Raw genomic sequence first — 24,677 nt, forward strand, 5'->3', positions numbered from 1 at the left:
GCACTTACTCCCCATGTAGGATCTCTGTCCTAAATGTGTTGTACATTGTGAATTAATGTTATAACTAGTAATCAAACAGTACTTTACACTTTGTGTTTCTGTGTGGGTGCAAACTGTTGAAATATTTACTTAATATATGCTCAATTGATCTTCTATACATAAAGATAATTGAAAATGCATCTTGATGTGAATGGAAAGGGAGAGGTAATGGGTTAGGGGCGGGTTGCGGGTGGGAGGGAAGTTATGGGGGGGAAGCCATTGTAATTCATAAGCTGTACTTTGGAAATTTATATTTATTAAATAAAAGTTAAAAAAACATTAGAATGCATTCAAGTAAAGCAAAATTTTAAAAAATGGGCAATATCCATTATTGTATTAAAAATCAACACTGCTGGTTGTTTTATTGATGAGAAACAATATTATGGCAATGCCTGCCTCATGGAGAAGAGTATCTGCCAAAGAAGAGGATGCTATTGGACTCATTGTGCCTGATGAAGAACAGGAAGGGATGATTGCAGTGAAAATCTTCATAACCCGAGGCTGAGGTGACAGCAAATCCTATTCCGGTGGCAGCAGCAGCCTCGGTGCCTTCCTCGGTGATCTTCACGAAGGCCCTGTGCAGGAACTTCTGGGCGTGCAACCCAGAGAGTAAACACATTCCCGAATAGTCAGCTTGGCACTCACTGAAGGCGTCTTCCAGCCCCATGCCGGGCAGGACAGGTTCAAGATCATAACTCCCCTCCACTTCAATCCGGGGCAAGTGTAAATTCACATTCCTTTCTTCCATATGCCCTGGGCTAGTCCACTCTATTAAATTCTCAGGAGTTATTTTATTTATAATCTATTGTTTAAAAAGAGCACAGAATGGTATGATTGTTAATAAAATATTAAGTGTGGCATTGATTTTTATCTGTCAGAAATTATCGCATTTAATAATAAATAAAAGTAGAAATTTCATTTGACTGTTGTCTCTGTAACAAACTGTTGTTTTATATTTCTCTAATTATCTGTGTATATGTGAAAATCCAACATCATTAAATAAGTTTTTAAAACTAAAAATAATCCATTTTTATTGTATCAAGGACTTTTTTATTTTTAACTATCCCCCTGTAGTATTTATATGCATATACTCACGTGTATACTTACACACTTGCAATCACAGTGAATGTCTATTGTACTTTATATAATTTACCTTCTTCTACTCTACTGCATATCTCCCAAAATATCTTCAAACTGCTAAATAATCTTTCCATAAGTTAACAAACATTGGATAGTCATCTATCCATTCATTGTTCAGAGATCTAAAATGCATTAGGTATTATGACAAATGCTGATGATTACTCTGTTGTAATAATAATTATTATGCATCCCAAACTAGGCATCTTAGTGTATTTAGTGCCAAAAATTATTGATTTGGCTCAGAAAGGTGATTTTTTTCTTCTGAATTATTTTGAGGTAATTCTCACACTGAATTTTTGAGTAAGTACATAGATATTTCAAAGCCCTCATAAAAATTGTCATTTGGCTGTCCCAAAATATTTTCCAACTTTTAATGTTAGTAGTAAAGTTTCACTGCAACAGCCCAGCATCTGGTACTATAATATTATAATATTATAGTGAGTGCTATCCATGTCATGGACCCACTACAGGCTGTGTGTTCTCAAACTCTTATAATCCTTCCCTCCATTGTCCCCATTTATAGATGATAAAATATCAGGGATCAAGGAAGTTAAGAAAGCTCAATGGTTAGAAACTATTGGAGGAGCAGGATTTGAAGCAAAGACTTCCTGATCTCCACAATATAGGACATTACCACTTTAATTTTTTAACTACTAAGTGGGTAGCACCACATCAACAAGTTCAAGATTGAGAGGCAAAGAAACAAATTCTGAAGACCCAAGAACCTACTGAACAATATACAAAGTTTGCTGTATGTGAACATGTGATTTTACCCCAACAAAAGCAGCCCAGAGGTATCCAATCGTTTCTCAGAATGGGATGATTCCTAGAATTGCCATAGCATCATAAATCTTCATTTTAGGTCATCTCAAAGTATTTTGATTAGACAGTTCTCAGTAAACCTAATACCATTGAAGGTTTCTCTTTAGCCAACTATCAGTACCTGATGCACACAATGAAAAATGATGTCTGTCCGGCTCTACCAGTCACAACTCCTGCTTGAAGCCCCGTACGTTAGCTCATCGAGAACAAACCTCAGGCAATGAATGCAAGAACAGGGAGATGCAGTGCTTACCTTCTCCAGGCCATCTATGTCATTGGGCAGAAGCACAAACATTCTGAGGTCATTGTTCTTGTATGGAATCCCCAGGATTCTGGCCTGCAAATCCTCCAGGAGAGTGAAGCTGAAGGAATGGCACTGTGTCATCATCAACACAGATTTGCTTGTACTCTACAACACATTAACAAAGCACACAAGGTCAAAAGGCATAAGGCAACCAGGTTAGCTCTCCAAAGTAATTAGGTCAATCTAAAATAATGCTTGCTGAAGATCAGTCTCAGAATGAGCATTTACTGTCTTTTAGTATACATTTGCTCAAACATGACTTTACATTTCACACTCCACATGCAATGACATTACATAAAAATGACCATACCTTATCCAGCCAAAATTTTTCCTCCTTGGTATTTTCTTTCTTAAACTCTCTGTCCCATTGCCCTTTAAAATAAACTGTGTTGATCAGCACCAGCTTGGTGGCACTGCTTAGAGAGCCATCTGGGAATAAATCCTTGATATTTTCTGCAAATGAACAAATGAAAAAAAATTGGTTCATCTTCCATATTACAAATTCAGTGTGTGGCAGAAGTGATGCAGAGGAGCTGGATCACTAAACAGCCAGCCAGGTCAGCATCCAAGGCCTTGCCACAAAGACTCACTGCCAGTCACTGGATATTCTCACTTTGCCTATTGCCTGTTTACCCCATTGCATACATTGAAATTGATGGTTAAGTGTCCAGGCTCTGGGATCAGATTGGCATCCAGTTTTTCCTCTTATCAGTTGAGGAATCTTCGCAAATTTATTTGAGTGCTCTGTGCCTCAGTCTGCAAAATAAGGAATAAAACCTGCCTCATAGGCTGGTGGAAAATAGCAAAAGATTAAAATGCATTCAGCACATAGAATACTATCTGTCACACAGTGAGCACTCGGTTTTGGTCATTATTATTCTTACCCATTCACTGTGGTTATCCCTTAATATTTTGAGATGATTTACATCCTTGGAAAAAGAGTTAATATTTTTGTCTCTGAATTTTAGCTATACATAAAATTTCAAAAAAAAATGCTGTTCAACCAATCTTTTGATAGATCCCTTTTATTCTGCTTATTTCAATTTTTCTTCTTTGGACTAAGCATGAAGGAAAAATATATTCTGAAATAGAAATCTCCCTGATAACTGGAACAAAATTGTAATCTGGAACAGACTATCTGTATTTTCATATAAACATTCCTCTCATGTATGTCATACATGTGGCTCATACAAGGGGGATCAGAAGAGGAGAATGGATGGACCAGCCCAATGGCATAGTGTGTTAAGCCACTGCTTAAGATGCCTGCATCAGGTATCAGAGTGCCAGTTTGAGTCCCAGCTATGCTGTTTTCAATATAGCTCCCTGATAATGTACCTGGGAAAGCAATAGAAGATGCCCCAAGTAGTTGGGTCCCTGCCACCCATGTGGGAAACTCAGGTGCAGTTCCAGGAACCCAGTTTTGGCCCTCACCAGCCCTGATTGTTGTGGCCATACAGAGAATGAACCAGAGAATGGAAGATCTCTCTGTCTCTTCCTCTCTCTCTATCACTCTGCCTTTCAAATTAAATAAACAAATCTTTAAAAAAAAAAAAAAAGAATGGGGTCAAGCATGCATCACATTGTCTGCTGTGGTTGGACCTGAAAGCTGTTACCATCCTGTGTGATGTTCCAGTGGAGAGGAGGCCTGCGTGTCCCAGATGGAAGCAGCAAACACAGGTCTTGATGGCAGAGCTGTATGTTTCTTACTTAATAAAAATGAAGGGTATTTCCTATGATGTTTTCACACAGGGACTCAGACTCACAAAGATAGGCTCTGACATAAAGGAAAGAGTGCAAACCCAAGAAGAAAATGAGCTCAGTTTCAGAAACCCCAAAGATATGTTGATTTACAGGCATGTGCAAACAATTTTCCACAAAGTGTTTCCAGGTAGTTGATTTCTATAGTCCCCTCCTGGTCCCCTTGGCTCTCTCCATATTTGCTGAGACCATTCCACCATCTGTGGGTCCTCCCATCCCCATGCCCAGCTTTGCCCTTTCATCCCTCCAAAACCCATCTCATATCCCCTCCCACAGCTTATCCATCTGGCACGCAATGCAGAGACAAGCCCAAGGCTGCACTCAAATCAAATATCAAGAAGTTTTTATGATAAACGACCCACTCATACACTACCATTGGTTTGGAGTTCGACCCAGGAATTAATCTTCTTTCGAGTTTCATCTGCTGCATTTAGAAAATCAACAGGTTCCAAAGATGCATGGTAATATTTTTCAACATAATCTAGGTATTTCTTTAGAAGAAACAGGAAAGGAACAGAAAGAGGTTGAAAAGTCAACTTATCAATGTCAACATCTTTAAATAAATGTATCTGTATACTAGGGCAATGAATGTCATGAGACAGCCATTGGCAAATCACTTTGAGTATTTCCATGCACATTTTTATGCACGTACAATGACATCCAGATTTCCAGAACTAAAGAGAAGTCCCCAAAGGTTCTCAATGTCTGAAGAGCAAGCCAAGAGCTCAGCAATGATATGGGCTCAGCCAAGCAGCAAACGGAATCAGCTGCCAGACACAGGGTCCTAATTGCACCTTGTGGCCCCTCATGACTGACACATAGATGTGAACTCAACAAAACTTACCTGGAGGAAAAGGTATGTTTTTTCTCCAAACAGCCTGTTGGTTATGTTCAGCTCATATTCATTACTGAGTTTGCTTATTTCAGTCAGAAACTTTTGGAAGTACTGATGTATCTTTTCCGTCTCTCCAATCTTAAAAATTAAAACAAACATTCCATGGGATATCTTGGCAAATGCCAGCCTAGATTCCCCCCATCCAGAGGGGTTTTTCAATTTTTCCTTCACTCTGGATCTTTGGAGTGGTTCATAGCTGTGGTGTGGCTATGGATATCAGGTGGCTTTTTCAAAAATCATATGGCAATGTAAGTCACAACCCATTTCAGTGCCACAGAGATACTTTCTGCACCAGCCTGTGTGGGTCGTGCATTTCTGACTTGCACTGTGTTTTTGGTCTCAAATGTAATTGCCCACTAAATGTTTTATATACTTTCCTTTAGCTTCCCACAAAACTCATAGCACCTGAGGAAAGTAGATGACTCCTTAGAAAATTCTTATCCACTAAAGGTTATAAATTCCTGTTCCTAGTAGTGGATGAAAAAAAAAAAATGACTCCTGATGGGGATGAGCTACACATTAGGGTAAAGTGAGATTTATCCCTATCTCCAGAAAAGGAAATTAAACATTTCTGTAGGATCCATTAGTTTTATATTTGAGGACTGACAAGTACTCCATGATGCATCCAGCTCACCCAGCACACATCCCTGGAAAAGAGACGAACGTTGTCCCATTGCCTGTTGAGTGGTGTCTGGTTACTTCAACTCACAGGGGATACAAGTAACAGGCATTTGATTTTGAACTGAATAACCTATTCAAGAGTGCACCTGAGAACAGAAAAGCCATCTTCCTCTAGATTCTGAGGTCCCTGGGGTTTGTCTTTGATTGTTGGTTTTATTTTATTTATTTTTACTGGTTCCCTAATGCCTAGAGTAGTATCTGGCACATAGTAGATGGTTAGGCTAATTTTTGTGAGTAATTAAGGAATATTTGAAGGCATTCAAATTGAAAATATGAAAGCATGCTGCTCTACAACATATAAGAGGCTGAATTTGACCATTTTCTACAACCTTTGTACTTTAAATGTTACAATCGTTTGATCTCTGCTCAGGTTGCCTAGAATGTGGGATAAGCAGATCAAAATACTAGCATCTTTGGGGAATAATGGACTTATGTCAACAGAAGGATGTGGGAGCAGATATTTGGCCTAGGGCTTAAGAAGCCAGCTGTGGGGGCCAAAGTTGTGGCACAGTGACTAAAGCCACTGCTTGCAATGTCTTTATCTCATATCAAATTGCCAGCTCAAGTCCCAGCTGCTCCACTTCCAATTAAGTTCCCTACTAATGCACCTGGTAAAGCAGAGGAAGATGGCCCAAGTGCTTAAGCCTCTGCCACCCATGTAAGAGACCCACATGGGGTTCTTGGTACTGAGTTTCAGCCTGGCTTAGACCTGGTTGTTGTGGTCATTTGGGGAGTGAACCAGCAGACTGAAGATCTCAAACTTGATCTCACTCTCGCTTTTTCAAATAAATAAATAATTTTTTAAAAAGAAGAGGAGGATATAGATTATTGAAAATGAATCTTGATGAAGAATGGGATGGGAGAGGGAGTGGGAAATGGGATGGTTGCAGGTGGGAGGGAGGTTATGGGGGGAAAAGCCGCTATAATCCAAAAGTTGTACTTTCAAAATTTGTATTTATTAAATGAAAGTTTAAAGAAAAGAAGGGAAGGAAGAAGAATGAGGAAGAGGAGGGAGAGCAAAAGGAGATGACAGAACATCTGCACCTCACATCAAAGTGCCTGGAATCTGCTCTCCTGGCTCAAGTCCCTGATTCTAGCTTCTTGATAATGCAGACCCTGGGAGGCAGAAGTGATAGCTAACGTAATCTTAAACAACAAAAACAAAGCCAGAGGCATCAAAATACCAGATTTCAAGACATACTACAAGGCAGTTATAATCAAAACAGTTAGATCAATGAAACAGAATAGAAACACCAGAAATCAACCCAGGCATCTACAACCAACTTATCTTTGAAAAGAAGCTAAAATTAATCCCTAAAGCAAGGACATCTCTTCAACAAATGATGTGGGAAAACTGGATTTCCACATGCAGAAGCATGAAGCAAGAACCCTACATTTTTATACCTTAAACAAAAACCCACTCAAAATGGATTAAAGATATAAACCTGTTACCTGACACCATCAAATTATTAGAGAACATTGGGGAAACCCTGTAAGACACTGGCATAGGCAGAGTTCCTGGAAAAGACCCCAGAGGCTCAAGAAATCAAGGCCAAAATTAACAAATGGGATTACATCAAATTGAGACTGCAAAAGAAACACTGTACTGCAAAAAAAAAAACACTCAGGGAAGTGAAGAGGCAACTGAAAGAATGGGAGAAATTATTTGCAAACTATGCAACTGATAATTAATAACCAGAATATATTGAGATCAAGAATTCCACAACAACAAAACAAACAACCCAATATAGAGATGGGCAAAGGATTTAAATAGACATTTTTCAAAAAAAGGAAATCCAAATGGCCAAAAGAGGAAATTCAAATGAAAAAATGCTGAGGATCACTAGCCATCAGGGAAATGCAAATCAAAATGACAATGAGGTTTCAGTTAGAATGGCTTTCATACAGAAATCAACAAACAACAAATGCTGGCTAGGATGTGAGGAAAAAGGTATTCTAATCCACTGTTGGTGGGAATGTAAAATGTTAAAGCCACTATGGAAGACAGTATGGAGATACCTCAGAAATCTGAATATAAACATACCAAATGACCCAGCCATCCCACTCCTAGGAATTTAATATGAAAGAGTTATCTGTGCCCCCATTTTTATTGCAGCTCAATTCACAATAGCTAATACATGGAACCAACCCAAATTCCCATCAACTTAACTGGATAAAGAAATTATAGGATATGTGTACTATGGAATACTACCCAGCAGTAAAAAAATGAAATCTGGTCATTTAAAACAAAATGAATGAATCTGGAAAACATCATACTCAGTGAAATAAGCCAGTCTCAAAGGCACAAACACCATATGTTCTCCCTGACCTGTGATAACTAATAGAGCACCTAAAATGCAATCTGTAGAAATGAAATTGATACTGAGAAGCAATGACTTGAACAGCCCTTGTCTTGATTGTTGAGGAACAGTTTTTTTTAATAATATTTGTTGAACTCTGCTTAACATAGAATTAAACATATGTGCATAAAGTTAATTGAAAATAGATCTCAGTAAAAAAAAAATAAGTGTGGGAATAAGAGAGGGAGGAGGAAAGGGTTGCGAGTATGGGTGGGAGGGTAGGCATGATGGGAAGAACCACCATGTTCCTAAAGTTGTAATTATGCAGTGTATGAAATTTGTAACTGTAAAGCTGTATAGTTCTGCATATATTCCTATAGACTTACTTCTAAAGGTACAGTTTAAAACTCCCCATGGGATCCCAAGTCCCCCTTAAGCTGGATATTTAAAACACCTTAAGTGTTAGGCATCTTAAGTAAAACATCTTAAGTAAAACATCTTAAGTGTTAAAGTGATCATATGGATAGGATTAACTATCTGGTAATAATAATAGATAGACTTAAAAAAGAGTGAATGCTCCAACATGGGAAGCAGTCCACACAGCAGACTCATAGAATGACAATTGCTTTAAATAGCACTCTGACCTCAGAATCAGCCCTTAAGACATTCTGGTCTGGCTGAAAAGCCCATGAGAGCATTTCAAGCATGGAAAGCTAAGACACTGTGGCAAAAAATGTCTTACATGAAGGAACTCGGTCATCAAGAAGTGGTCATCAAAGAAGGAGGTACTTTTCTCTGAAGGGAGGAGGGAACTTCCACTTTGTTTATGGCCTTGTCTAAATATTGATGGAGTTTGTGGATTCAAAAGGTTTCCATAACCTGGACAGCTCATGTCAAGAGACTCAGGTGATCACTGATGTCATACATAAGAATGTTAATTGTTAAATTAACAAAAGGAGTCACTGTGCACTAACTTCCCATGCAGGACCTCTGTCCTCAAAGAGTTGTATTATAATTATGTCAAAGTGCTCACAAAAAAAAAAAAAAAAAGTGTATCATTCATGGGTACTTGTTTAAAGTTAATTAAGTTTCAAAAAAAAAGTGAAACTAACTTCAAGATGTAATGACTTTGACAGCCCTTGTCCTGATTGTTGAGGAATAATTTTTGTTGTGTGTGTGTGTGTGTGCAAATTGTTGAAGTCTTTATTTAGTATAGAAATGGGCTTCTGTGTATAAAGTTAACCGAAAATGGATCTTAGTGGAGAATGGGACTGGGAATGGGAGAGGGAGGAGTAGGAGAGGTAAGAGAGTGGGTGGCAGAGCAGGCATGTGGGAAGAATCACTATATACCTAACCTTGCACTTAAGAAATGCAAGAAGCTTGTATTCCTCAAATAAAAAGTTTCTTTGGGAAAAAAAGAAAGATTGTATTATATTGTTATACAAACAAAAGAATATTGAATATATGTTTAAGGAACAAGTGACTATCATTAATTTTGAGATTAGCTTAATAATCAATTAAAACATCTATATATGAATATTTAATTGAATTTAAAAACCCAATAATTGAATTTAAAAACCCAATAATTAGGCACTTATAAATTAGCAAACTAAAAATAAAGCTGAATTATTTTCTCAGAATATAACAAAAAGACAAAAATTGATGAATATATGTAATATATATTAGTAGTGTGTAACACATAATATATCTGAACAATAGAAAAAAAATACAGCATTCTCTGAAAGGGCAAGAAGAGAGAATGGGGAAATATGCAAAAAATTAAGAGGCTAAGATTTTTCCAAAACTGATGAAAGGTGTGAATTTTCATTTTCAGAAAGCATACTAAATCGAAGTCATGGTGATATGAGCCTGCTCAGGGAGATAGATCAGGTTCATGAGCTGGAGGCCACACCCACCCTTGCCCCCATGTAATCTCACCTTTACCTATCTGTCAGTCAGACTATGTAACCATTCCCCTTTTGGAAGTGCGTAAGAGGCATGGAGAGCGCTGAGCCTGGCCCTCTCATTTGCAGCCTCTCACCTGCGTTCTCGCTTGCCTGCTCACGCTCTCTGGCTTGCTCCCTCTCTCCTCGTTGACCCCTAGAATGACTGGTATGGAGACCCCTGTTTATCCTTATTGGCCCACTCTCCCTTAATAAAGTCCTCATGTTCCTGGGTATTCTTCTCACTTTCTAAATAACTTCTGAAATTGACCATGCTACATGTCATGTTTGAGCCTGTGCTTAGCATTCTTCTCTAAGTAAAATGCAGGAGCCTGAAATATTAATTTTGAGTAAAATTTAGCCCACGACAATGATAAATAGAAACCCAAGCCTATATGCAATGTAGTAAATTCAGAAACAACAAAAACAAAAAGCAAAACTCACATGCAGGCAAAGATAGGTCACCCACAAAGAGATGCCACTTAAACCAATTCTCAACAGCAACATTAGAAAAGAAAAGTGGAATGAAATCTTCAAAAAGTTGACAGAAAATATTAAATGAGAATTCCATATACATCCAAAGATTCATTCAAGAACAAAGCAAACACAACATAGCAGCATCCATCATGTTTAAATCTTTGCTCAAGAAACTTCCAGGGAATGACTTCAGCAAGATGACAGAATAAGAAATGCCAAACCAACTTCCCCCACAGAGAAATCAACTTAACAAGGCAAAGGCAAAACTGCCTTTGTGAGAAAACCCATAAAGTAGATAAGAGGCACCTTTACCCCAGGTGAGTGCAAAGCCAACTGCACTAAAGCCCAGTAGGAAAATCCTAAACACCCGCTCACCAGTGTCCCTTCTCACAACATCGCACTATGCAATTCAGAGAAAATTCTGGACCCCTTATTTTTCCCTGGGTATAGAAACATAAGAGTGTGATAGGTGTCCAATATTTTGACAATTTGGGAAAGGGTTTTTGTCCTACAAAGTATAGACAGGAACAAGTTGCCCGGTTGGGGTTGGGGGTCATTGAGAACAAAGGTAATCAATGAAGCCCAGGGTCTTTTTTTTTTTTTTTTTTTGACAGGCAGAGTGGACAGTGAGAGAGAGATTAACTCACTAGGCTAATCCTCCGCCTGCGGCGCTGGCACCCCGGGTTCTAGTCCCGGGGTGGGGAGCTGGATTCTGTCTGGCTTGCCCCTCTTCCAGTCCAGCTCTCTGTTGTGGCCCGGGAAGGCAGTGGAGGATGGCCCAAGTCCTTGGGCCCTGCACCTGCATGGGAGACCAGGAGAGGCACCTGGCTCCTGGCTTTGGATCGGCACGGTGCACCAGCCACAGCGCACCGGCCATAGCGGCCATTGCGGGGTGAACCAATGGAAAAGGAAGGCCTTTCTCTCTGTCTCCCTCTCTCTCTCACTATCCACTCTGCCTGTAAAAAAATAAAAAAAGATTTTACAGTAAAACTTTGAAGACTAAAAAGGAAAGGATGATATACTCAAAGTATTGAAAGGCAAAAAATCAACCAAGAATTTTATCTCCAGCAAAACCATCCTTCATCCTTCAAAATAAAAGATCAATAAAATTGACATGCCTTATATAGACAAACTAAGGGAAAAAGGGGATTAAAATAACTAAAATTAGAAATGACATAGGAGATATTGCAGCTGATGTCATAGAAATAAAAATAATGATGAGAAAATATTATGAGTAATGACATGCCCAAAAGAAAAACCTAGAAGAAATGGATACATTTTCAGAAGCATACGAACTACCAAGACTGAATCATGAAGATGTAAGAAGTAAACAGAATTATAACAAAGGAGAAAGTTGAATCAATAATCAAAAACCTCTCAACAAAGAAAAGCACAGGACCAAACAGCTTCACCAAAAATTCTATCAAACATCTCAAGGAAAATTAATACCAATCTTCCTCAAATTCTCAAAGAATTGAAAGGGAAGTTCATTCAATGCAACCAGCATCATGATGATACCAAAGCCAGGCAAAAAAAATATATATATATATACATTGAAAAATATATACAGAGCGGGCACTGTCGCAAAGCAGTTAAGCCACATCTTGGGATATCTGCATCTCATATTAGAATGCCTAGGATTGAGCCCCACTTCCACTTCCAATCCAGCTCCCTGCTAATGCTCCTGGGAGGCAACAGAGGACAGTCCAAGCACTTGTGCTATACTCACCCACACTCGAGATCTAGAGGGAATTACTGGCACCTGGCTGTTGCAGGCATCTGGGGAGTGAACCTACAAATGGAAGATCTCTCTCATCCTACCCCCCCACCCTCTGTGTCTCTTCCTCTTTCTCTGTCACTCTGCCTTTCAAATAAATAAATAAGTAAATATTTTTAAAAATACTTGAGGGGCCAGTATTGTGGCATGGTGGATAAAGCCATCACCTGTGATGCTGGCATCCCATGCTGGTGCTGGTTCAAGTTCTGGCTGCTCCACTTCCAATAGAGCCCCCTGCTAATGGACTGAGAAAAACAGTGGAAGGTGGCGGAAGTTTTTGGGTCCATCCCACCCATATGGGAGACCCAAATGGAACTGCACGCTTCTGGTTTTGGCCTGGTCCAGCTCTGGCCACTGAAGCCATCTGGGGAGTGTACCAGCAGATGGAAGATTCATTCTCTCTCTCTCTCTATTTCTCCCCCACCCCCACCTTTCTCTCTCTGGCTCTTCCTCTTTCTATGTTAGTCTTTCAAATAAATAAATAAATCTTTAAAAAAAAAAAAAAAAAACTGGTGTTGTGGCATGGTGGATAAAGCCATCACCTGTGATGCCGGCGTCCTATGCTGGTGCTGGTTCATGTCCCGGTTGCTACACTTCCAGTCGAGTTCCCTGACAATGGGCTGGGAGAAGCAATGGAAGGTGGCCCAAGTGTTTGAGCCCTGCCATTCAAGTGGGACACCAAAACGGAGCCCCAAGCTCCAGCGCTGTCCATTGTCGCCATCTGGGGTCACCTTTGCTGGTGTAAAAGGAAGCTCACTTTCTTTCCTTCCCTCTTTTTCTCTCTCTCTCCCCATCTCTCTCTGTAACTAAATTTCAAATAAATAAATTTTAAAAATAAGAAAAAAATCATTTCATTTCTAAAAATACTACTTAATGTTAATATTCCTAATGAATATTGATTTTAACAAAATAAGCAAACTCAGTTCAACAACACATTGGAAGGGTTATACATCATTACTAAGTAGAACTTATACCTGGAGTGCAATCAGGGTTCAATATACAAAAATCAACCAATGTCATACACCACATCAGCAGAATAAATGACAAAAACCAGCATTTGGCAGAATTTAACACCCTTTCAAGATATAAATACTCAACAAACTGAGAAAGATGAAACCTCCAAATTTTATAAAGTCACCTATGAAAATCCCATAGGCAATATAATACTCAGTAGTGAGAGATTGGAAGCTTTTCTTCTATGTTCAGGTGAATATGCCTACTCTCACCATTACTGTTCAACATATTCAACATAGTACTGAAAGTTCTAGCCAGAATAACTAGACAAAGAAAAAAAATGCATCCAAATTTGCAAGAAAGAAGTAAAACTATCTCAATTCACAGATTCCATGATCCTATATGTACAGAAGAAAACATTATGCACATACCCAAAAAACTAAAAATACAAAATACTTAGGAATAAATTTTACTAGAAGGTGAAAGACTTATAAACCATTAAATATTACTAAAAGAAGTCAAAGAAAAAAAACAAGTAAATGGTGAAACACTCCCTGCTGGTGTTTTCAAAAGCTTACTATTTTTAAAAATATCCACATTACCCAAAGCAATCTAAATATTGAGGGCAATGACTATGAAAATACCAAAAATTTTATTTTTTGCAGAAATAGAAAAGAAATCCTAAGATTTATATGGAATTCTAAAGGAACTCCAAACAGCCAAAGCAATCTTTTAAAAGAACAAATTTATATTTCTCACAGTTCCTGATTTCAAAACTACAAAGTAGTGCTTATCAAGATGGTATGCTACTCAAATAAAGCGAGAAATTTAGAGCAATTGAACCAAATAAAGAGCCCAGAAATAAACCTTTGCATAGACAAGCAAATGATTTTTTTTTTATTTGACAGGCAGAGTTACAGATAGAGGGAGAGACAGAGAAAGGTCTTCCTTTCATTGTTTCACTCCCCAAATGGCCGCTTCGGCCGGCACTGCACTGATCCGAAGCCAGGAGCCAGGTGGTCTTCCATGCCGGTGCAGGCCCAAGCACTTGGGCGATCCTCCACTGCCCTCCCAGGCCACAGCAGAGGGCTGGACTAGAAGAGGAACAACCGGGACTAGAACCTGGTGCCCATATGGGATGCCAGCACCACAGGCGGAGGATTAACCCAGTGAGCCACGGCACCAGCCCCTGAGCAAATGATTTTCAGCAAAGGTGCCAAGACTATGCAGTGAGGAAAGGGCAGTCTCTTCAACAAAAGGGGTTGGGAAAACTGAACATCCCGTGCAAGAGTGAAATTGCATCTTTATATTATACCACATGTAAAAACTCAAAATAAGTTAAAGAAAGACTTTAACATAAGACATAAAACTATGAAACTGATAAAAGAAAATTTGGGAGAAATCTTCATGGCATTGATTTAACAATAATTTCTTTGATATGACATCAAAAGTACAAGCAACAAAAACAAAAATAGACAAATGTGACTAAATCAAGGTTTCAGCTACAACAAAGGAAACAGTCAACATAGTGATAACACATCCTACAGAATGGTATAAAATATTACCAAGTCAGATATTTGACTCAGAGCAAAAAAAAAAAATTCTTTTTTTAAAAAAAAAGATTTATTTATTTTTTACTTGAGAGTCAGAGTTACACAGAGAGAGGAGAGGCAGAGAGAGAGAGAGAGAGAGAGAGAGAGAGGGGTCTTCCATCTGATGGTTCACTCCCCAGTTGACCGCAACCGCCAGAGCTGTGCCGATCCGAAGCCAGGAGCCAGGCGCTCTTCCCAGTCTCCCATGTGGGTGCAGGGGCCCAAGGACTTGGGCCATCCTCCACTGCTATCCCAGGCCACAGCAGAGAGCTGGATAGGAAGAGGAGCAGCCGGGACTAGAACTGGTGCCCATATGGGATGCCGGCACCTCAGGCCAGGGCATTATCCCGCTGCGCAACGGCACCAGCCCCAAGAATAAGAAACCTCTAATACATTTTTTGGACATGTAGATTTAAAAATAAAAATAGAAAAAGATATCCCAGAGAAATACCAAAAGAAAGCATGGATACATTCATATATGACAAAAATATCTAAAGCACAAAATATGACACATATTAGGAAAATGTTAAATTCACCAGAAAGATACAAAAATTTTTAAAATTAATGTATCAAATATAGACCATAAAATATGCTTATCAAAAAATGCAAGATGAAATAATCAAACCAATCATAATGGTAGGAGATTTTTAACACATCTTTTTTTTTTTTTTTTTTTTTTTTTTTGATAGGCAGAGGGGACAGTGAGAGAGAGAGACAGAGAGAAAGGTCTTCCTTTGCCATTGGTTCACCCTCCAATGGCCGCTGCAGCCAGCGCGCTGCGGCCGGCACACCGCGCTGATTCAATGGCAAGAGCCAGGTACTTATCCTGGTCTCCCAAGAGAGATGAGTTCATATCCTCCACTCCACTCCCTGGCCATAGCAGAGAGCTGGCCTGGAAGAGGGGCAACCAGGACAGAATCCGGCTCCCCGACCAGGACTAGAACCCGGTGTGCCGGCGCTGCAAGGCGGAGGATTAGCCTAGTGAGCCGCAGCGCCGGCAACACATCTTTCTTACCAATTGATATCAACAAAATCTGGGGAAGATTATAAAAAACATCAGCAAATAAATAAGTTTCTGTAAGTGGGATATAGAATTCTATGAACAACAACACAGAGAATATTTTGAAAACTGATCACCTAACAGAGAATAGAGAAAGTCTTAAGAAAATTCGAAGAATGTGATTAAGTTAGAAATAAATCACAACAAAAATATGATATTAAAATATGATATTAAAACCAAGTACAATAACAAATGGGGCAGAAAAAGAAATCATACTTTATTCATAAAATAACTATAATTTTATATCAAAATTTATGAAATCCGGGGCTGGTGCTGTGGCTCAAGGGGTTAAAGCCACGGTTTGCAATGCCTGCATCCCATATCAGACTGCCAGTTCAAGTCCTGGCTGCAATGCTTCTGATCCAGCTCCCTGCAAACGCACCTGGAAAAGCAGGAAATGGCCCAAGAGTTGGACCCCTGGAACCCACATGGGGAACCCAGATAGAGTTCTGTACTCTTGGCTTCAGCCTGGCCCTATCCCATCTGTTGCAGCCATTTGGAGAGTCAACAAACAGATGGAATATCTCTTTCTCACTCTGTCTCTCCCTCTCTCTCTGTTACTCTGCCTTTCAAACAAATAAAATTAATCTTTTTTAAAAAGATTTGTGGCCAGAGCTGTGACATAGCAGGTAAAGCTGCCCCTGCAGTGCCGGCATTACAAATGGGCACCACTTAGAGTCCTGGCTGCTCTATTTCTGATCCAGCTCTCTGCTAAGGCCTGGGAAGGCAGTAGAAGATGGCCCAAGTCCTTGGGCCCCTGCACCCAGGTGGGAGACCCGGAAGAAGCTCCTGGCTCCTGGCTTTGGATTGACGCAGCTCCAGCTGTTGTGGCCATCTGGGGAGTGAACCAGTAGATGGAAGATCTCTCTCTCTCCCTCTCTCTCTCTCTTTCTTTCTCTCTCTCTCTCACACTTTCTCTCTCTCTCTCTCTGCCTCTGCCTCTCTGTCACTCTGACTTTCAAATAAATAAAATAAGTTCTAAAAAGAAAGTTATGAAATCTAATGAAAGATGTGCTAGCTATTCACACAGATAATTCTATAACAAGAGATGTTAAAGAAGACTTAAGTAAATTGACCCACTATTTTTGTGGATTGGAAAATTCAGTATCATAAGTACGTCAATTTTGTCAAAATTAAATCTATATTTTCAATGTCATCTCAATAAAAATTGCCGTTTCCTGTGAAATTGACAAACTGTGAACTATAGAGAGAAATGAAATGGTGATGATTTTTTAAAAGAACAAAGCTGAGACTTATTCTATCAGATTCCAAGACCTAGTTAGTAAGACACTGTAGTATTAGCATGAGGAGAGCCAAATAAACAATATAGTAGGACAGAGTCAAGAAACATTTTCACACTTATACACGGTAACCTGCTTTATGACAAGGTGCCATTGGCAAGCAACGTAGTCCAGGAAATGGTATAAATTTCAGTAAGTACAATGAAAATAATATAGGAAATGATCTTCATGACTTTGAACTAGGCAAAGATTTCTGAAATAGGACCCAAAAGTTTTTATCTTAAAGGGAAGAAATTGATAAATTGGACTTCATTAACACTATGAATTTCTGTTCACCAAAAGGCATAATTAAGAGTGAGAAAAACAAGCAACAAAATGGGAAACATTTCTAGATATACCTATATCTGATATGAGGTTCAGATTCAGATTATATGAAGAACTCTTACTAATCGATAAGATATAGACAACCTAAGGGAAAGAATATGAAGAAAAGACTTAAGAGGCTTTCCAAATGGCTAATAAGCATATGAAAAGGTATTTGTCATAACTACTTTTCAAGAAAATACAAATTAAAATTATAAGCTACCACCAAACACCCATCAGAAACAATAAAAATTTATTAAAGAGCAGTAAAAAACAATAAAAAAAACTTTACCAAAAGTTGGTAAAGACGCAAAGCGACTCTCATGCACTGTGGGTGTGAGGTAACCTGGTACAAACATTTCAGAAAACTACTTGGCAGGATCTGTGAGAGCTGAATGTTCATATACTCCATGGCCCAGCAACTCTACTCCTCGGTAAATACCCAAGAGAGATGAGTTCATCTGTGAAGCAAAGGGCATGAACAACAGTGTCCATACTAACTTGATTCAAAATAACTCAGAATGAAACAAACCAAGTATTTACCAATAACAAAAATGAGCAAATTATGAAAGTTATACAATGGAATATTCACAGCAGTAAAAATAAACTACCGATATACATTAGATGGGTATACATACATAATGTTGTATCCCCAAAAAATAATAGAAATAATGTGATTGATGATAAGGTTTCTACTAGATATCTGAGTGATAACTGGAAAATAACTTTGAGGAAGCACAAGACACTGTTCTTGGTACTCAGGAAGTTATCTGTGGCACAGTCACATGCATATTCCCTTAATAAAAGTTAGTGGAACTATACACTTAAAATTCGTGAGTGTTACTGAGTCTATACTAAACTTCGATTTTTAAAATATATGTATTTTGCCAATGAAAAGCAAGCCTATGAAATCTAAAATGGAAATATCCATCTTCTAAAAGTTTTTTAAAAGTTATTTGTGGGATACAACGGCAACTAAAATATTTCTACAAAGAAATTTGGTAAGGCTACAAGCTTAAATTAGAAAATAAGAAAATTAGACTTAGTTTGGTTAGAAAAAAAGTAATCATCATACCCATCCATCCACCAACCAAAAAATAAAGGAAGGCTATATCACAGCAAGAATTAGTATAGCAAGAAATAAAAGTAATTTTAGAGAGGATAACTAGCTGACTATTTAAAAAGACATGAAAGATTACATATGGAAAATATTGGTAAAGTAAAAGACAGAATTAGAAGAAAGTGTTACTAACAGAATGTGGAAGTGGCATCACTACAGAGGAAACAGACTTTAAGAGGCAGCGAACAATTGCCTGGCTTGATGCATGCTGTGGATGCATCTTAGAGTATTGCACTGTATCCCATAAAAATGTATGATTATCACATGTTAATTAAAATTATAAGTACTAAAACCATTTTATAAACTATGAATACCTGTATTGTAATTATACTTGAATACATAAAATAAATGGAAAATAAAACTAAGATATTACTCAAAACTGCCTCAGGAAAAAAAAATCCACCCTATGTTTACTAAAGAAATCAACTAAGTAATGAAAAGTTAACCACCAAAAAGCAGACCAACAAATCACCAGGTTCAGAGAGTTTCAGTCCAAATTCCACCCAACAATTAGGTGTGTTTCTTAATTTGTACAAATTCATTCAGAAAGTAGAAAAAGATGAGACAATCTCCAACTCATTTTATGAGTCTAATGTTACTTTGATACCCAAAACTGGACAAGGAAGTATAATTGATTTCATTCACAATACATATTTTTTAGCTTTTATGAAAATATTAGCAAATTCAATCAAATAATGTACAATTTCTTCTATATTATGATCAAGTTGATCATCCCACAAATGCAAAAATGGCTTGTATGAAAAGGGTCATTCTATGGGTCCGGTGCTGTGGCATAATGGGTAATGCTGCCGCCTGCAGTGCCAGCATCCAATATGGGCACCGGTTCAAGACCTGGCTACTCCACTTCTAATCCAGCTCTCTGCTACAGCCTAGGAAAGCAGTGGAAGATGGCCCAAGTCCTTGGGCCCCTGCACCCACGTGGGAAACCCAGAAGAAGCTCCTGGCTCCTGGCTTCAGATCAGCACAGCTCCAGCTGTTGAGGCCAATTGGGGAGTGAACCAACGAATAGAAGACCTCTCTCTCTTTCTATCTGTATCTCTCTCTTTCTCCTTCTCTTTGTGTAACTCTGCCTTTCAAATAAATAAATAAATCTTTTAAAAAAAAGGAAAAGAAAAGGGTCATTCTATCACTGTTGACAATAGAGAAGAAGCCCCCATCAATGGGACAAATAGATTAACACCTGTGGGAATGAATCAACCAGTGCTACAAGTATGCTACAGATGAATCTTGTAAGCATAATGCAGAGTCAAACATCAACAAGTTGCAGAGCATAATGACAAAAATATTGCATATAATGAAACAATAAATATATGTAACTAACACCTAACTGAAGACAGGGGCACGTCCTGTCTCAGAAGAGGCTGGGACATGCTCAAGGATGGCATTTTCATCTGACCTGTAATGGTTTATTAATCACACAGGGTGGAGGTGGTAAAGGGTATTCAGTGCATTATTCCTTATACCCTTGATACATAAGCCTCAATATTTCACTATCAGTTTTGAAAAACAAGTTTTCATGTGATAATGAAAGGGTACGTGTCAAGCTTGTCTCCAGGCAGATGACTTTACTCATCTCATTCCCCATCAAATAATGAAGCAATTAGAGGAGATGACCTTTGATGTGTGCTCCAGTCATACTCTTTCAGTCAGTAATTTTATTCTTCTTTGTACCACTGACATTCCCAGAAAGATTCAGGGTCATTGACAGAGCAACTACACTGGGCTTCACAGGTACACAAAAGCTGAAACTCCCACCCTGGTCATCAAGCTCTTTGTCAAGGCAATGTGCCTTTTTCTAATTTGTATCAGGGTTCTGTATAGATTATCATGCTTTGGAGGAAAAGTTCTCTGAAAACAACAGGGCTCCACAACCCAGGGAACACTGGAGCAGCTGTCTGAACCAATGCTGTTGTGAAAATCCTGGAAGGAAGCTTGGCTCTCGACAGATGCATCCAAACCACCCAGGCAACCTAGCGTTTCAGGATTAGGAAATGAACAGATCACATGGCTGCGTTATTTGGACTATGGCTTTATGCGGGCATGGACTCGGACTACGACTATTGTCAGAACAATTATGTTCTTCCTGAGAGCTTTAACTATCTCCTGATGCAAGCCCAGACCTAAAGGACTTAACCCCTTTCCCATGTTTGGGCAGAATGCTCTTTTGGTGAGGACTACTGGAATATCAAGAATACTAGCTTGAAGATACCCTAGGAAGTTATTGGTCCTGTGTTTTTTTTTTAATAAAATAAAACATCAGCAGGGAAACTAAAATATGAGTGGAATTTAGTAATAATATCTCGTACTAAACCACCACATCTAGATAAGTAACCAATGTGATCTATTTTCAGAGGCTCAAAGAAGATAAATAACTTGTCCAAAGTAGAACAGTTGTTAAATGACCAAGCCTAAACTTGAACCGAAACCTGTTTAGCTTCAAAACCCATCCACCTACTAAGGGAACTTTTCCGTCATTAACCTTTACTAGTTACATCATAGTAGCTATTGTCCAATAAAGTTAGCGCCTCTTCTTAATATTAAGGCTTTATTATTGTTACATGATCCTAGCAACACTATTTGGTTGCAATGATTGTTATTGCCTAATAAAAAGTGCCAAGTGTTCCACATCTCTCCCAGCCCTTTTCCCCAGTGAATTCACACCTAAAAAGCTATGTTGAAGATGTGAATCATGTTTCCCACCTCTTTTTCTCCAGTCTTTATTCTTGTGCTGTCTGTGTCTTTTTCAAAGTGAAACACCTGGTAGGGAAAAAATATTATTGCGATGGTCAGAGCACAGAAAGCAAACATCACATTGAATCAGTCCGGAGGAAGTGTATGCCTGTGAAAGAACCCCCAAGGGCATACGTTTATATCCTTGCAAAATCTTGAAAAGGTCTGGGTTGCCCACTTTATCCATTTACATATTCATCGTTGATGTGTCATTTATACCGTGATGGGGATTATGTTGCTTCTCCCAGTACTTTTTACTCTTCATGATATAGCTCTAATTATGAAAGAAATTACTTTTCACAAGGTCATTCACCCAGCCCCCATTCAAAGGGATTTCTAGCATCAGGGTGGAGATGGCACGATGGTATTTGGTGTGAACTTCCTCCATGTCTTTATGGTTCCCTGCACCACAGGTCAAAATGAGCCTGTTTTCCAGGTAAAGATAGATTTACTCCAGAAACAAATCTGTGCATGGGAAACAAAGGAAGCTCCCTACCTTCTGTAACTGCGAGGCAGTGGCTCCTCGGGTCCCTAGGAGGATCATACCAATGGCAGTGGAGATGCCCACGGGGGAAAAGAAGACATTGCCATCGTTTGTTTTCTTCAGCTCTTTGAAAAGAGCAAACCCAAACTGAGTGTTTGCTGCGCCGAGTGAATCCATGATGATTTGAGTGATATCTAGAACAGCAATGAAAGCAATCAAAACCCAGTATTTGAATTGCTGAGTCGCTGAAATTCTCCCACTGCTCTTCCTCTTCCTCTCAGTGAGACATTCCTGATGCCCACTCTCACCCCTTTCCTTGGCAGGAGACAGGAATGAGCTTCAGGCTGGCTTCATCTGGTTGTTCTCCGTTCTCCTTTCCCCAGGGAGCAGGGTTAATGTCTCACTAGTTTTATTCTCACTTGTTCTCTGTCAGAACTTGCCTGCCTCTGCCTCTGCCTCTGCCTCTGCCTCCCAGCCCTTCCTCCTTGTGATTAGCTTCCCCAGGCAGAACCAGCCCTTATTCCTCCCATGTCCAGCTTGTCCAGCTGCTCAGACTGCGACACTGGTCTCAAAGCCAGACAATGGAATTTTAACAATGATATCACCAACAGATGCATCCTCACTGATACTTTCTGTTTCTCTGCAGCTTAAAAATCCAGTCCAGAGAGTAGCAAGATAGATTAACTTTCTTAAGTCTCAGTCACTAGCTTCATTAAAACTGGAATCTATGCTGCATTTTCTCACATGACATACATTGCTCACAGATTATTAGAATGAAAAGATTTCCTTTTTTACTTTTCTCAATTGTTTCAGGATTGTATGGAGAGTTTATATTACCTCTGCTACCTAACAAAAAAAATTTTTTTAAAGAACAATTAATACTTACCAAAATAAATAAGTAGAACATGTTTTGTATTTTCTTTCTCATGAGCTACTTGATAACTAGTTATCAAAAACTTTAAGAAGAATCCTAATATAAGAGTAATATTAACACAGAATGAAGTTTTTGAGAGCCCACATATGTTGGGGTATTTTACTGTCATTGGGCTTAATCCCTGCTAAGGCATCCCCCCGCATCTGCTGCTAGAGATCCAAGGTCAGCTTCAGGGTTCCTTTCAAGTATCCCTGGCCAGTTTACTCAGAAGCAAAATGAATTAACTTACTGTCAAACAAGATGAAAATACATTGTCATGGCCATGTAGGCACTGAATTAAATAAAGGCATTTCATCAAAAGTCTATGTACAATAAAAGTATGTCTTTCTAGTCGACATCAGTATTCTCAAAACAGAGAAGTCTGAAGTTGGAGAAAAAGGAAGAACTTACCTGGCTTCTGGAGAGACAAAACCGTCTGGACAAGGAATGAGGAAACATTTGTAAAATGAGTAGCTGATGTCTTTAATTTATAGGTCTCTCTGCCTCTCCCTACTCATTAGAGTATTTCTAATGAAACAACCTTGGTTTCTCAATGATAATTTCCCTAATAAAATTAATGTGTACAGGCTTCTGACAAAACTGAAGATTTAAGTTCCTATTTTATCTTTCATTCATGGCCATGAAATTCTGCATTTGAAGTTGTCAGCAACTATGTCTTAACTGAAGCTCAAATAGTGTGTACCTTGTACATAGAAGAGGAGAATTTAAATTCTAACTTTCCAAAAATCCCTTAGAAATTCTTTTTATGGGGACTAGAGGAGTAAGAGTTCAAGCTTAAAGAAATCCCAATTAACTAACAAGGAAAAAAATAAGACTGAAGATCAAAGCTCAAAGAAGTACTAATGGGAAGAATTAAATCAACAGATCAGATACATTAGGACCCATATGAGAGAGTCTTTAACCCTAATAACACTGGGGATCCATTGGAAAGAACTGTTTGGAGCAGTGAATTTCTACCTTGGATGCATATTAAAATCTCCTAGAGAACTTTAAAAATATATGTATGCTCAAGCCCCACCACAACCCAACCGAGTCAACATATCTGGGATGAGAACCAGGTATCAGAATTTTTATGACCTCAGGTGATTATGATGTACAGCCAAAGCTGAGAACCACCAATTTATGGAATCTGATGAAGACCTGAATTAACCTCATACTTTACTTACCACAGGTAGATGGAGTTGTGTCCTGACAAGTCATTCTCCCTAATAGAGCTAGCTTTGTAGTTATATTATTTTGAATGCCAAACACAAAGATGTAAATGAAGGAAACTACTTTGCTAGAAATGAATGAGAAAAACAAATGAAAAAAGTCTGGGCAGACAAATACATGTGCCCATGCATGTATGTGTGTATGCACACACACAGACACACATACACACACACCATGCTAAGGGCCACTAATTCATAAACACTCCACAACTTCATTGATTTCAGGAAAACAAGACCCAAAACAACAACAACAAAAAAAAAAAACTCAATACAAAATTGCACTTTCAAATTCCAGTTTTTCCTGCCAACCCTCGAATATCCGGACTTGCTCTACTAGCTCATTAAAAGAAACAGCACTTGGATCAGACTCAGCTCTCATCTTCACTGAAGGGTGTGGAGATAGCCTTCGTTACGAGGCTACAGCTCCCAGAAGGGCACCTGACCTCTGCCTTCTGCCTATAGAATGACTCCTTAGAGATGTAACCCATCTGTGCAAAGGGCATGTGCAAGGGGACTTCAAAAAGTTCGTGGAAATGGACTGAAAGAAAAGCTCACATTGATGCAAAAAGAATTTGAAGTTCACGCATAGTTCTTTCATGATATATATATTTCCACGAACTTTTTGAAGATTATTTTCATGCATGGATTTCAAATAATTTTTGCACCGAAATATACATATCTTTCAATTTCATTTCTCCACAAACTTTTTAGAGCCCTTTCATCTAAATATTAAGTAAGGTTTAGAAAGAATTAGTGCTTAGTTATAGAGTTAACCCTGAATGTAAATGAAATGAAAGTGTGAGTTTTTAAAAGTAGCATACAATTTTTTTT

General features: G+C 38.7%; 1 protein-coding gene across 3 annotated transcripts; it reads right to left on the reverse strand.

Moving 5' to 3' along the window:
- Positions 1 to 274: 274 nt before the first annotated feature.
- SERPINB13 (serpin family B member 13) lies at positions 275 to 23,071 on the reverse strand. Of its 3 annotated transcripts, none has more exons than XM_008261383.5 (8): positions 22,010 to 22,194; positions 21,714 to 21,895; positions 21,188 to 21,244; positions 4,908 to 5,036; positions 4,437 to 4,554; positions 2,616 to 2,758; positions 2,255 to 2,410; positions 275 to 841 (listed from the first exon to the last, which is right to left on the reverse strand). In XM_008261383.5, the coding sequence occupies exons 2-8, from the start codon at positions 21,876 to 21,878 to the stop codon at positions 437 to 439; spliced, it is 1,173 nt and encodes a 390-aa protein (XP_008259605.2). In that variant the 5' UTR covers positions 21,879 to 21,895; positions 22,010 to 22,194; the 3' UTR covers positions 275 to 436.
- Between the last annotated feature and the right edge of the window lie 1,606 nt (positions 23,072 to 24,677).

Source organism: Oryctolagus cuniculus, chromosome 10 (genome assembly GCF_051225735.1).
Source record: "Oryctolagus cuniculus isolate XC-2025 breed Fujian yellow rabbit chromosome 10, ASM5122573v1, whole genome shotgun sequence".
NCBI classification, from domain to species: Eukaryota; Metazoa; Chordata; class Mammalia; order Lagomorpha; family Leporidae; genus Oryctolagus; species Oryctolagus cuniculus.

What these genes read in the sequence shown, in the direction of transcription:
- SERPINB13 (XM_008261383.5), bottom strand. Translation starts at nt 21,878, where the DNA reads ATGGATTCACTCGGCGCAGCAAACACTCAGTTTGGGTTTGCTCTTTTC. An exon ending in CTGCCTCGCAGTTACAGAAG is followed by an intron (nt 21,245 to 21,713) that starts GTAGGGAGCTTC and finishes TTTCCCTACCAG; the next exon opens with GTGTTTCACTTTGAAAAAGA. An exon ending in TAAAGACTGGAGAAAAAGAG is followed by an intron (nt 5,037 to 21,187) that starts GTGGGAAACATG and finishes TTAATTTTTAAG; the next exon opens with ATTGGAGAGACGGAAAAGAT.